Source organism: Saccopteryx leptura, chromosome 2 (genome assembly GCF_036850995.1).
Source record: "Saccopteryx leptura isolate mSacLep1 chromosome 2, mSacLep1_pri_phased_curated, whole genome shotgun sequence".
Classification (NCBI taxonomy): Eukaryota; Metazoa; Chordata; class Mammalia; order Chiroptera; family Emballonuridae; genus Saccopteryx; species Saccopteryx leptura.
Genome location: NC_089504.1, coordinates 80,688,194 through 80,703,361, shown reverse-complemented (window position 1 = coordinate 80,703,361; position 15,168 = coordinate 80,688,194). Strand labels below are relative to the sequence as shown.

Sequence of the window (15,168 nt, the reverse complement as noted above, 5' to 3'; positions counted from 1 at the left end):
TTTGGTTTTCTTTACAGTGGACCATATTTTTTTTTTAAAAAAAAAAATCATTGCCTTGCTTCTGCTACTAAGTAATTTCCTTGTATTGCCAAGTTATTTTAAATTACCTGGTCAAACTGGTCATCTGATTATCTTCATGTTAAAAATGAAAAAAAGGTAATTTTTAGGAAAGACTGTTAGAAACTCACTTCTTACCTGTGCATTATTCTAAATTCAAAGGAAAATAAACTTTTGTAGAAGTATAAATATTTGTTCTTTGCTAGAATGTCATGGTCCTGTCTTCAAAAGGTAAAATGTTTAGTAGTATAAAATTTTACAGCTAAATGGGGGGATTGGCATTCCTCTCATTTTACCTAATTTTTTTTGAGGCCCCAAAATATTAAATGATAAGGCTAGGACCTTAATTCAGGTTTCTGAGCCCAATGAGGGCTCTTTCCACTACAAATTAAAAGTAGACTTATTTTAAAAGTCTTTGTTATGGAAAATGATAGACCTTTGAACAGAATTGTGATGTGTGTGTGTGTGTGTGTGTGTGTGTGTGTGTGTAGAGAATGGATAAAGAGAAGAGCAGTTAGGAATATGAGACTGATTTATTTTGCATTTTACTTTTTAATATTAGTTTCAGATTATAAGGACTCACTTGAAAATGAGGTTATAATGAAAAAAGACAAATTACTTTACTTTTTATGTTTATATGCATTTGTAAATACTCAAAAATAAGTTACGTGGTTTTTAAGCCATTTTAAGCCAGGGCAATTTAAAAATATTTTTCTCATAATCTTCAATTTTTCAGATTCTAATAAGTCAACTCTATTTATTAAATAATAATTTGCTTTTTTATTTTATTAATTAGAAACCTAGCTCCCCAAGGAAGCTTCTAAACAGTATGCAAAACTGCCGTTCATAACCTGAGCTGTAATGAGTCAGATGGAAGAAGAGGCACCTGGTGTTTTATCATGGGGAAAGACATTATCTCCTGAAACACAATAATCCTTGCTTTTTCTTCCTTGAGTTGGATGATCCAGGTTGGGAACAAGCAGTGTCACTGATGGTGGCCCTCTTTATTTCCAAAGCTGCATTAAGTTAGTGGATATGAGTAATTTTTAGAATCTGAAAGTCAGGTACTAAAAAAAGCATTTGAAATTTTGTTTTCTCATCTCTAGCATACTGAGCACTGGTAGTCATGCTGAAACAGCAGAATGAATACGAAAAAATTCTTGCCAGAGGGAACTATAATCCGGTATAAGTCAGCTGCTGTACATATGTGTGAAAGTGTTGTCACAAAGAAGCCCCAGCCTTGGAAGCTTAGATCAATTTTCTTATCATCAACTTAAAAAAAAAAAATCTGTTGCCCTGACTCAGCATTTTAGATAGAATTGATTTACTTTCCAAGAAAAAGTAAGATTAGAAGAGAAGAAAGTGTACAAAGGAGATATACTATTTGGAGAATGATGTTATTGTATGACATTTCATCCATAAGTGACTTTGTTTAGGTGGCTGGTTAAGCTAAGAAGTGCTTGAAATCAAATTTAACAGTGTTCTTTCTCTTGGATCCCTAGATTCTTGAAGTGAAAAGTCCAATAAAGCAAAGCAAATCAGATAAGCAAATAAAGAATGGTGAATGTGACAAGGTAGGTTTCCAATCCACAACCCTGAGTGCTGCAGAACTGACAGGTCCTCTGTTTCTTTGTGTCTCCCTTGATCATCCTTGCTGGTTTTCCTTTCACTGACTTCATCAGTGCCTGAGAGTAGTTCATTTTCCAGGTGTTCCTTATAGCTCCAGTATTAAGCTTGGCCTTATGCTACCATTTGCCCTGATGCCTACATTGCCCAGGGATTTCAGGCACACTGAATTGGGAGATAAGAAACCTGTGGTGGAGTTAGAGGGTGAAAGAATCTCATGTAACATATCTCATAGGACATCTTATTCTAGCGCAGTGTGCTTTCCCCAAGAGTGCATCCTGCATCTGAAATCTGACTGCAAGGCCTATTAGAGGTTCATCTCCTGGGGTGGGCTGGGTCCTAACGTGTTTTGCAGGGTCAGGACAGGCCTGGCTAGTGCTTCACAGACCTTTCTGTTCCCTTCATTGCAAATGGTGGTAGCAACACACATGCAGCTATGCTAACCGAGACTCATGGGTCTGAGCATATGGAAGGAGAGGTCGCTTTTGCCCTTTCAAGGGCACTCTTAACAAACCACGTACTAATTTAGACAAAAACGTCTATTTATTGTAAGATATCCTTCTGTTCTTTCATTTGCTATTCACTAGCAACGTTAGATCACCAGGAAGCCTTTTTTATTTTTATTTTAAGCATTTGCCCTGACATAATCGGTAATCTGCCTGGATACTTCCACGTTCAAATTTGGACTTTTTCTCTTAGTTGAAAAGCTTCTCAGATAGAAGAATTTAAAAAAAATGAAAGTAGACTGATAACTCACAAGTCATCCCTGAGTTGCCCTTCTGTCTGCAGAGCAATTGTTGGGACTAGATGAGGCTGTTCATTTGAATCTTGTTGTGAGAAAATAAGTGTGAGAATTGCTCCTTTCTAAAAAGCTGGTTCAAAAAAGTAATAGTTGGCCAAGGGACTCTTGGTCTTCAAAGGCCTTAGGCGCCGAATCCGTACAGCCTGGGTGAGGGTAGAATGAAGAACCTTCAGTCGCTGCCTGTATGTCCTGATGTATTTATTATCTTTTTGAACTGCTTCCTAACATGTTTGTTCTTTGGGGGCTACTCTTCTCTTTCAGGCATACCTAGATGAACTGGTAGAGCTGCACAGAAGGTTAATGACGTTGAGGGAAAGACACATTCTGCAGCAGGTGAGAAATGCTTTTTAGCACAACCATTTCCAGAAGTTTCAAGGCCTAGTTTGGGCTGGAGTAGTGTGATATCACTTGGAGGCCATGTCAGCCTCACACAGTCAGAACTGGGCTGATGCTACCTGAAGCTATACAGTTGATCCTTGAGCAACATGGGTTTGAATTTCACCTGTTCATACAGTTGGCCCTTGGTATCAGCCAGCTGTGGATCAAAAACAGTATTTTCCATCTGCAGCTGGGAATCTGTGTATCCAGAAGGCCAACAGTGTGTGTTGTTTTACACCATTTTATGTAAGTGACCTAAGGATCTGAGGATTTGGATATTCCCGGGGAATACTGGAGCCAAAATCCTGCAGATACCGAGGGACTATAGTTAAGTTTCTCAGGGAGTCCAAAGTTATGTGGGGATATTCAGCTGTGTGGGGCAGGATGCACCCCTAACCTCTGCGCTGTTCAAGGGTTTAGGGGTTCTATCCCACCCTCTTTAGGGAGGGTGCTCACTTCCGAGGCTACCCGGAAGTCTGCTTTGGAGCTCTGCGGTGGTTGTCTCCCTTCCCTGGTGCCGTGGGTAGTGAAGACTGGGCGTTTGTGGAGGTGATGGTGCTGGAATGTGCTGATCACTTGGCTAGCTGATGCTGTGAGGTGGGCTGAAGGAGGAATAGTAGGAATGCAGAAACCTCTGGAGCCAGGCTTCTGGTTTCATGGGAAAACAGTGATAAGGATTTCAGTCAAGTGTTGTAAACATTTGTGATTCAATTTAGTAACCTTTTGCCAGTGCTGTTCTAAGGAAAATAAATATTTCCCTCATTTCTCTTATCTTGTACAACATACATTCTATTATTATGAACTCAACTGTGGAATACTTGTAGAGTGGGGAAACTTCTATTAGTACAATTTGATGTTTTGAGAAGATAAGCAGGGTGGTTTTTAGTTATCATGCAGTTATGTGTGTCCATTGCATTAACAGTGGCTATTGATAAAATATTTTTTCTTTAACACTCAAAGAGAAGGTTGTGTTCTGAATTCCAGAGTGGGTTTGTAGATTATTTCACTGTTTAGTTTTTTTTATCACTCTCAAATGACTTGAAATTAGTACTTAATCTACCCCAGCTGTGTGTGTTTGTGTGCATGTATGTCTGTGTGTGTGTGTTTTAAACATTTAATGGCTGATAGTAACATTTATATTCTATGTACATTTTTGCTTAAATCTATAAATACACACTTTCAGACTTGGCAAGTTTCCTGATTGGTCTGATAAACTTTTTAACCCTTCTAGAGTTTCATATTTGAACAAAAGACTACAGACCTATGCTACTTAATTAGATATAGGTTGCTTTTCCTTCTAAGTGAGTATGGGTAGGGGAGCAGGATTAGAACTGGAAATCATTCGCCTGCCATTTGCCAGTTCGTTGGAGCTAACTGACTGAATGGTGATGGTTACTCGATTAGCTCATTTCTCCATCTCTTCCCAAATACCAGCTCTAAACCACTGTGGAGCAGTTGTCCAACAAAGCTATTAATGTACAAGCTGGGCCCAAATAGTGAGTCTTGCAAGAGACAGAGACAGATGTTTGGATAGGGTTGGGGACATCTTTGCAAAGGCAGCCTTGCCAGCAAAGTCGAGAAGATTAGGCCGTTGGGCATAGTATTACCTTAGAGTGTCATTGGTATTCCCAATTTCACATTTTCCTTTATTTTGACCTTTGAAAGAATTCTGACGGAAGATGGCTTACTTGAGACTTCCCTCGAAGTGGATTATTTTAGTGTTCTAGAGGGAGAGAGTGATCTCTATGAATTTTTAACCTGGCATAAAGGCACTCAAGGGTGCACAGCGTTTCACCCTAATTGCATTCCCAGGCTGCTTGAAAGCTCTCTGTCTTTGGCCTTTTGCCTTGCAATGCAGCTGAGGCTTGTGATTATGATACCATGATGCATGTCCTGTCACGGTTTACTGCTTAATTAATTCCTATTGTAAAATTTAGCACTATGGCGAACTAATGTTACTCCCCACCTTGAGAGCTGCTCAGATTGAACATGCTTTTGGAATGCATTCCAAATTTTATGTATTCGCTGCCATGCAGACCTGACACCTGCGACTGACTTTCTAGTGAGCCCAGGATCACATCCTAGGCCTTTTCCTATTAAATGCATTGAATCCGCCCTGGCCGGTTGGCTCAGCGGTAGAGCGTCGGCCTAGCGTGCGGAGGACCCGGGTTTGATTCACGGCCAGGGCACACAGGAGAAGCGCCCATTTGCTTCTCCACCCCTCCGCCGCGCTTTCCTCTCTGTCTCTCTCTTCCCCTCCCGCAGCCGAGGCTCCATTGGAGCAAAGATGGCCCGGGCGCTGGGGATGGCTCTGTGGCCTCTGCCTCAGGCGCTAGAGTGGCTCTGGTCGCAACATGGCGACGCCCAGGATGGGCAGAGCATCGCCCACTGGAGGGCAGAACGTCGCCCCTGGTGGGCGTGCCGGGTGGATCCCGGTTGGGCGCATGCGGGAGTCTGTCTGACTGTCTCTCCCTGTTTCCAGCTTCAGAAAAATGAAAAAAAAAAAATGCATTGAATCCACTCTGACACTTTTATTTGGCTCACAGGAGGTGATTAATATCGTTGCCTTAATCTGGGGGCATGAAGTACTGGTGCCCAACAGCTAGTTTAATGAATAGACATTGCATCAAGATAGCCTGTTTTGTTTTGTTTTTTTATTTGGGGGGGGGGGGTTGGTAATTTTCTAAAGTGAGAAGCGGGAGGCAGAAAGACGGACTCCTACATGCGCCCAACTGGGATCCACCCAGTAAGCCCACCAGGGGGCAATGCTCCATTGCAACCAGAGCCATTCTAGTGCCTGAGGTGGAGGCCACGGAGCCATCCTCAGCGCCCGGGCCAACTTTGCTCCAATGGAGCCTTGGCTGCAGGAGGAGAAGAGAGAGACAGAGAGAAAGGAGAAGGGGAGTGGTGAAGAAGCAGATGGGCACTTCCCCTGTGTGCCCTGGCCAGGAACCGAACCTGGGACTTCACCACGCCAGGCTGATGCTCTACCACTGAGCTAACCAGCCAGGGCCAATAGCCTTGTGTTCTTAAACTACTTTTACATGAGGAAAAAATACAGTACAATGAATACAGTGAAATGCAGAGATGTCAGTTACAGGACTGACTAATAATTCTTCAAACCACATGTTCTACATTTATTTGGAAAGGGAGATTGAGCACTTTTTAACTCCTCCTCAGCAATTCAGCTTGAGTCTGGATTTGCATCCTACTTAGGAGGAAAAAAAGCTCAGAGGAAAACCAGGGCTTCCTTAGAAGACAGTTTAGCAATTTAGGTAACAGCTATTATATTTTATTATAATTATCTTCAGGGATATGGGGAATGAGTAGGGGTTCAGAGTATTTCTTCTAACATCATGGAGACCCTTCTCTGTGAAATGCTCTGCTGAAAATGATTTTTCTCCATCCTGGGAAATTGCCTGTCATGTTTTAGAATCCCCTGTAGACTGGAGGTTGACAGTCTGCCTCTTAACCCAAAGCAGGGTACACATCTCAGGGCAAGACAGTACTACCTAGTCTACCGCCATGGTCATTCTACAAGAGGACCTAATTTATCCCAGCCCTGACTCCACTCGAGGCAAATGCCATTAAAGCAAAGCTTGTTGGCTACTTCCCATTCAGTCAAAAGACTGTTTTTGTAGAAAGACCCTGGTCTTAAAAATATATAATCAGACTAAAAATAATGCTTCTACTTTTTTATTATTAAAAACCAGGGATGGAGACAGGAGTCACCAATTTAACAAGTGAATCTTCCTTGTTTAAAAAAAAAAAAAAGGAAGAAACAGCCTGCATGGTACCCCTTAAAAGGCTGACATAGCAGGCAATAATCACCAGGGTTTTCACAACAACTATCATCTGAAGAATGAGTTAAGCAGTTCACATTCCTTTTCCACTTCCCTACACACCCCGAGCTCTTGCCTGCTTATCCTTATCTGCGGTCACTTGCTCTTTATTATTATTATTATTATTTTAAAGAGGCATTTATTATTGCAGTATGATGCAGGGTACTGACACTGAGGTAGGGCCACCCTGCATCAGCAGAGTGGTATCCTTTGGGGGACTAACTTTTGGGGTGTTTTTAGGCTTTGTCTTCTGTCATTGAAGTAAAGCATTTATTTTAATGCTGTTTCTGATGTTTTATCAGGGTTTCAGGAAAGGAGCCCAATTTATTTTTCTTTATGAAGTTTTTACTTAATTGAGGACGTGGGTACACGCTCTAATGATCCACATCATTAATGCCGTTCCCTTTGGCAAACAGTTCCAAACTCCCTAGCTGCTGCCACTGCTTGTGCTTTTAGGCTGTCTCTGCATCTGCCTTGATGTAGCCTTACAGGCCCCCGTAAAAATGCGGGGCTCCTCTAGTGAGATGGAGCAGCTCCCCTTTATGTCTTTGTGTGTTTGCGGCTGCAGGCAAGGTGGGACGTGCTGGGTGTGGGGCAGCAGGAAGACCGTGGTGGAAGCCCCGGGAACCACGATGCTACAGAGCTTGTAAGATGACTTAGCTGAATTTCCTAGTGGGCAAATATGTTTATTTGCTTTAAAATCAAGTGGCTTTTTCTAAAAGGTATTTTTCTCTATTTCTACTTATGAAATAGTTAGTGAGCAGCGATATTGAGCCACAGAAAGCTATTTTCTTAAAAGGGTGGGGTGCCTGTCATTTTTAAGGAAAAATGTGGGGTTGGACTTCCTTAACCCACACATTGTAATTTTAGTTTGTCATTTCAACTGATTTCCTTCACCTACTGTTCTCTCCCTGCTGTCTTCCCTTCCCCCTGCAAACTTTTCTTATAAGTATTTAAAAAAAAATCCACGTAGGTGTTTTCTGAATTTTAGCTTCTGGCCTTTTCCCTGCTTCGTTTGCTTTGGTGCTGATGAACTGGCTTATAGTCAATGAGGGGAGGCGGAGAAGCACTGTGTCTGGTCGTTCATGTGCTGTGCGGTTACTTCCCAGGTAATTACGGATAAGTTCATCTTTATATGGCATCAGAATCGTGTTGCCCTGGGCTGTGTAGCACTTTACAGTTTGTAGAGAAGCTTTGTAATATCTTATTTCCTATATCCTATTTGATCCTCTGCACACCCCTGTGTGATCAGTTGGCATTTCCTTTATTTTATAGGTTAGGAAACTGATATTCAAGGCCATAACCTGTCTAATGCCATTCAAATAGAGAGCAGGGACAGAACTTGATAAGCCAAATTCAGGACTCTCTATTCTGAATGCTTGTCACTGACCTGCTTGCCTGCTAGTTGGGTAGACAAGTCACACTCGGGAGTAATTATGATTTGCCTCCATTGTATCCTTTGAAAGACTATTCGTTTCTATCCAGAAAGGGCTCCCTCAAGGGAATATTTGTGTCTATCCTGAAGTTTACACGTATTCAATAGTTCTATAGTATTTCCATACAATAGAGCAAAAAAGATAATTTACTCTGGAAAGAACTCTTAAATAAATCGATGTTAAATATATATAATATTTGATTACCTTGAGAGGTTTGTTTGTGTGGACAGAGCTGGCTGTGTGTCTCTGTATGTATGTAGATGTGTGTGTGACCTATCCAACGCTCTATAACTATTAACTAATAAAAAAAATGAGGGTCTTTTTTAGATCTTTAGGGGTTAATAACAAGATCTTGCTTGATAAATTCTTATGTGAATGTAGTAGTTTAACCATTGGGAATACCCCATTTAATAGTCTCTTGATGCATGTAATAGAACTCTAGGACTAGTGGTTTAAGCAAATAAGGTTCCCTCTTCACCCTTTGTACCCCCCTTAATAACAGCTCTGGAGGTACGTAATTTATGATCAATGTGGTGGCTTGAAAGATGCCATCTTTCACATCATGCATTTATCCTCTCAAGGGTTAGATAGCCCCTGCACTGTCAGGATGGCGTCATCATTCCTGACAGGAAGAGGGACAGAGGGCAGGAGGCCCATGCCCATTGTCCATATGCTTTGCTAAAATTTTTCTGAATGCCAAGTGATTTCTGAAAAATAAATTGTAAGTAGCGGTATCTGCAAAGTGCTGCATGTGGGGTGGGGGTGGGGGGCAAGTATTATAGCTGGGTGTGTTGCCACTCCTAGAAAATCAAGCTTCTGTTAGTAAAGAAAAAAGAACAAATGGATATCAGGTCGGCAGTTTGCTGTGTATGTCATGGTTTTGCAATGGGAACAACTTGTTTTATTATTAAACCAATAGGTACATCTGTAAAAAAAATAAAATAAATAGTTTCAGAGATTGAATAAAGCAGTAACTGTAGCTGTAAGTCTACAGTTGTGCAACAATTGGATGAAGCTCAATATGTCTTTTATGCTTCCGTGGAAGTCAAAGATATCCGGAATGGGGAGCACATTTTCTGTTGAGAACCACTGACCCTTACGGAATAGTTCACAAATTTACTATTTTTTAGAGAAAATTAATTTTAAGAAAAGGTCAAAAGTTTTTACTGTTTTCATCCTGAAATTAGATAATTGAAAGTGTCTTTGAATAAGTGGGTTAAATAATTAAAATTATTCTTTTTAAAAAATATTATTGAACCAAAGTGAATCATAAGTGATAGATAGGGAGTAATAGAGACAAGTAAAAATAAGTGGAAGAGTTTCCAATTTTTTTCTCTGCATAAGTATTTCATCTTTTATCCGGGCGCTGATTTTCCTCTCAGAAAAGCTTACTAGTATTAACTCCTTCCATCCCGTTTTACCCCCAGCAAACATACTTAAACCCCACACTACCTAGGCACATCATTATTTTCTAATCAAATTGTTAGTAAAATTATTAGTAAAAGGTTCTCTTAAACCAGTAACCAACATCATAATTAATGTTGAACCTTAGACATGATCTCCTGAAAGCCAGGGCAAGACAACCACATCTCTGTCACTACTTTTGTTTATCTTATTTCTGAAAACTCGAGCCAATGCAATGGGAAATGAGGTGTAACTCCTCCAAGTGGCAGACAAAGGCATCCTTTTATTTTCTAGTTAATACTTATCACCATCCAGTACTCAAGGGAACAAACTAAACATGACTATAAGTAATAAATGTAGATTTTTATTCGTTTTCTGTTCAAGTATAACAAAGTATATGGCTATGTGAATCTTAACAAAGGGAATGCATCTTTTATAACCAGCACCAAACCAAACAACAAGACAGTTCCAGAAGGCTACCTCCAGCCCCTTGCCAATCACTCACTACCCGTGATGTTCAGGGGGTAGAATTGTGGATGAGTTTAATTTTTTCTTTGTAAGTCTTTGTATTTTTTAAAAGTTCAATAATGTAACCAGAAAGAAAAATTTTCATTATTATATATACTGCTCACAAAAAATTAGGAGATATTTTATAGCTTCATATTTATTTTGAAATATTCCCTAGTATTTCTGAGCAGTGTATGTGTGGATGTATGTGTGTGCTTTGTGTATACATTTTTTTACAAGGAGTTTTGTCATTTATAGGCTGGAATTTCCATACATCTATTGGGTATAGGCACTGTCCATTGAGTCAATAACTAATATTAAAGGGGTCAAGACATATTATCTCCCCCGTAACAACCCACTCCTACTCCCACCCCTATAGTAAAATAGTTTGTTGATGACTTGAAAACACGAATCACTTTTAAAGGATATGAATGATGAAAACAGGTAATCTGTTCTCATTCAGAATTTCAAACGGTGAATATTCCTTTAGCTTATAAAATTGGCTAAGAGACACTTTGGTGCCATTCATGGCATAGAACCTTCTTACTGTATATGTCACATGTTCCATATTTGACTGCCTTCGTCTCTCTCTCTCTCTCTTTGCTTTTTGATGCCCAAATTTTCTCTTCTTTATTCTTTTAGATTGTGAACCTTATAGAAGAAACTGGACACTTTCATATTACAAACACAACATTTGATTTTGACCTTTGCTCGCTGGACAAAACCACAGTCCGTAAACTACAGAGTTACCTGGAAACATCTGGAACATCCTGAGGATACAACAACTGGATGCATCAAAAACTATTGTTTGGTGTTTTTTTTTTTTTTTTTTGGTTGTGATTTTTTTGTTTTGTTTTGTTTATAAGGAAACACTCAGAATGATGCAACCAAAAGGGAAAAAATAAAAATCAAACAATCTTCAGCTTTATTTTTCTTTAAAGCCAGTCATCATCTCTTGATAAAGGAGAGGTTACGCAAACAGCCTCAGCGGACCACTCTTCTCTCCAAGGAAACCCCCGGGAAGAGTTTGCCTGGATAGCCTTGAAAACAAACAAATCAAATACAACACAAGAAAACTTAAAGAATGTGTATGGTATCATGTATCTCTCTCTGTGGTGGTTCATTCCACAGGATGAATGCATATTCAACACACTGCCTTATTACATAACTGATCTATTTATTATCGCATACAGATACCCTAAAGTCGTTGAGGGGATGATGCCACAAGACATTATAAGTACTTGGTCCCGTGGATGCTCTTTCAATGCAGCGCCCTTGCCATCCCAAGCCCAGTGACCTTACTTGTATACCGTGCCACTCTCCACCAACGTTGTCCAACTCCTTTAACTCGTTGCAGTCTGTATTTTCCACCTTTTGTTTTCCCAGTTCCAGGACACAAATGATCAACTGGGGGGACCAGATAACCACCCTGATTTTTCTTCTTTGTGGTTGTTTTCCTGAAAGTTGGGGCCTAGTCCTTGGCTGTATCCATATAATGATCTTGGACCATGGTAGAAAAAGCACCAAATAGGATCATGACTTGCTGTCTAGCCTTAGTCAATCAACCTGTAGGACTTTTAAACAGAGTGTACATGTGCGCGTCCTGCATCCAGCATTGTTGAGCTGTCCTCAACATCCTTGTGTCTGTTTTACTGTTATAATATTAGGTAAATATGGAAGTAAAGGCATTCCACAGGATCATCATTTTTTACAAAAAGGAATTCTGGTTCTGTTTTCTAAAGAAATGTAGAAATTCTTAATTTGGATCTATTTATTAGTAAGAGTTTCAGCTTTCTTCAGCTGCCAGTGTGTTATCCATCCTTACCATAAATCTTGGAATAAGAGATTTTTGTTTGTTCATATATGATCCCCTTAGACTCTTTTTATATTTGAAAAATTAAAAACTTTCTTTGGGGGAAATTCTTGGTTATTCTGCTGTAACAGATTATGTATTAACGTGTAGATTCAGTGGTTCGATACCTGTTTAGTCACTTGCTTATGTTTGCAGAAGGATTTCTTGTATTGGTGAAAATAAAGATGGTTGGGGAGGGGGGATATTTTTGTTCTTGATGTACCCTGTTTTGAAACTAGAAATCTGTCCTGTGGCATGCAAAAGAAAGCAAATTATTTTTAAAGAAAAAAACAAAAAACAAACCAAAGTACTTTTGGTGTCATTATTCCACCTTCTTCGTAAATGGAGAAATGCAAAGTGAGAACAGCCCGTCTTGCAGGTTTTGCTAGGAACTCAACCGAAAAGAAAAGAAATGAAGAAGTACTTCTGGATCCCAAGGTTCGTTTACTGGATCAGCCTTAGGAAAGTCTCTATGTGTGCTAATAGACCAGTGTCTCCCTTGTTTATTTCCATGCCAGATGCTGTCTTTTCACACAGAGATTAACTAGTGTCTGTACAGAAAATGGTCTTTCCAGACCCATTCTTTTGGGCAGTAATGTAAATGTAGATTGATAATGGAGTTATTTCTGCATTTTAAAAGGGGATTTTTTTTTTACTTTGTTTCTATCCAAAGACACTATTTTTTCCTTTAAAAAGTAATATAGCCACACTTCTTGTAAACTAATTCTCTGAGGCATCCTCCCTGAAGACAAGTGTATGTTTTCAATAACGTTTGATTTTTGATGATTGGCACAAACCGTCCTTGAAGCATTTGTTGTCTAATCCACTTCTCAATGTTTAATTACAGAGAAACTTTCTAAGTTGTTTTAGACATTAGGTAACTGATGAATTGTGTGTTTTTAGTTGTTGTTTTTTTGTTTTGTTTTGTTTTTACATTGAGAAAGAGAGAAGCATCAACTCGTTCCACCTAGTTCTATTTAGTTGTACACTCATTAGTCGCTTCTCGTTCGTGCCCTGACCAGGGATCAAACCTGCAAACTCGGCACTCTGGGGCAACACTTTATCCACTGAGCCACCTAGCCAGGACTTTATATGGAATTATTTGCAATTTTTAAAACTCTTTTGAAAAATTTTAACTGCTAATCCACAATTTCAATTAAGCCAGAAATTTGTGTGGTTCTGTGTAGTTTAACTAGGAATGCTTATATGTAATTTGGGCCATTTTTATCTTTGTAACTAAATTGTGTGACAAAAAGAGGAGACGCTATTTCATCGATAAAATTTAGATATAAAGTTTAGATAATAAAGCAGATGTCTTCAGGATATTGTGAAAATATAAGTTTGTAATTGATAACAAAATGCAGGAGAACCTACCCCATTTACTACTCGTGGAGAGAGCAAAATGAGTTTTCCACCAAATTATGGTAAAATAAGAGTCACATTGTTAACTTTTTAGAAGTTATACTCTTGCTCTCATCTAATTTATAAATTCAGAAATAAAAAATCCCCTTTCAATTAATTTCAAATAGTTATACCTTTCTTAAACTAGCCTGCTCAGTTCTGCCACATTTATATACATTCACTCTTGAAACCTGTTAAACATATGTGTCCTAACAGTGGCTTTGGTTTTTTAAGCACAAAAGAAAAATGGCAGGGTTTAATTTCTTTGGTGTATATATATATATATATAAATAGATGTTTCAAATAAAATTAATTGGGTGAGTGTGAATATGTTTTGAGCCAACCAGAATATGATAAACTTACTTTAAATTTTCTCCCAGTAATTTAAGAGGGGAAAATGTACGTACAGAGTTCTCCTTAATAAATGAGTTCTTGCCTCTGGTTTTACAGCAGAATATGTATGAGAGCGGGTGCCTGTCTTAGAATATGGCAGTCCTGTCAGCAACAACATTTGCAGTTATTTCATTTCTTTCCTGTAATCCACCTCTCTATGTAGACAAAGAGGTAGTTCTATCAATATATATGCTTGCATATTGTGTCAAAGTGGGGAAGAACATGAAAAATTAACATCAGGAGACTAGAGAAAAAAATCATAAGAAGTGCTGTAAACATTTTTAAATTGCTAAGCAAAACTCTATCTGAATAATTATACACCTTTTTGTGGAAAGAACTGATAAATTTGGTTTTCTTCCACCAAAAATGTTTCTATGGATACCTTCTTTAGGCTCAGCTAATTCTTATAAAAGACTTTTTAATGAAAGTTCAGGCCAGCATAACATTAGTTCAGGCCAGCGTAACATTCTAAGCCCTGTACATGTTAATGAGTTAACATGCATGTTTAAGAGAGACTAATCTTAAATGTTTTAACTCTGCCTTGGTAATGGAGTTGGATGTTCAGTGTGGAAATGGTCAGTATTTGTGTTTGGTGACTGGTGTTCATTTTTCTCACTGTGAATGTGATTAACTCTGGAGTTATTTGCTGTATTGTGATTTTCCACCTTTAGCAATGTGTGTGTTAATGCGAACACACAGACAAGCACGCAGATTATAAGCTTGCTTTGGACTATTGCTCTAAAACTGACTACGTTGTCGAGTCTACCACAGCTGCAGTGAAAGTAGAGGAGGCAGTCTCTATGTTTTAGTCTTGGGCTGAAAGTCTGCATCTTTTAACCTCTTGTTTTATGTGATGCTTCTTATCTGGAGGCACTGCCATCCCTGAATATTTCTTGTAAAGATGTATCGAAGGAGCCAACTTAAAAGGAAGACAAAGCCACTGCTGTCTGTAAACTGTAAATATGTGTTTTGGCGCTTATACTCCAGTATCCTGAAAATAGAGTTATGATGGAAATGCTGACAGATCCTTAACAGTGGCCAGAGCTACCATGCAGTGCAAAAATAAATTAAGTAAAAAATGTATTCTTGAGATTAATACTGCAAGGCCAATACATTTTATAAATCTGTCAGTATCTTTTTTAATGGAGTGTGTTTGTGTAGTTATGTTGAAAGATACACTGTGTATGTGTGTGTAGATGCTGTTATGTGAACTACAAGCCATTCATAGATGTATTTCCCATCTCTGAAACCCGTGCTGAAATATAAGTACAGATGGACAGAAATAGGTGTTTTGCTTAAATTCATATCTAATCTATTGTGGCTTCGTTTTCTTTATAATGTATAGTCTTACTGATTTGTTAAGAGTCATTTGACCAAAGTTTGGTTTTGTTTTGCATACAGAAAAATGAGCCCCTACCCTTTCTCAAGACGAGATGCTGGTCCTAAGGAAGAATGAATGGAGAGATATCA

At 39.0% G+C, this 15,168-nt stretch overlaps 1 protein-coding gene across 3 annotated transcripts in view; it reads left to right on the top strand.

The window, feature by feature from the left end:
• Positions 1–12,039, top strand: part of MLLT3 (MLLT3 super elongation complex subunit) — a 295,635-nt gene extending 283,596 nt beyond the window's left edge. For all 3 annotated transcript variants that reach the window (XM_066368259.1, XM_066368260.1, XM_066368262.1), the window contains exons 9-11: positions 1,560–1,631; positions 2,747–2,818; positions 10,695–12,039. In XM_066368259.1, coding sequence (XP_066224356.1) covers positions 1,560–1,631; positions 2,747–2,818; positions 10,695–10,826 — 276 coding nt within the window. In that variant the 3' untranslated portion in view covers positions 10,827–12,039. The remainder of the gene's footprint in view (positions 1–1,559; positions 1,632–2,746; positions 2,819–10,694) is intronic.
• Positions 12,040–15,168: the final 3,129 nt, after the last annotated feature.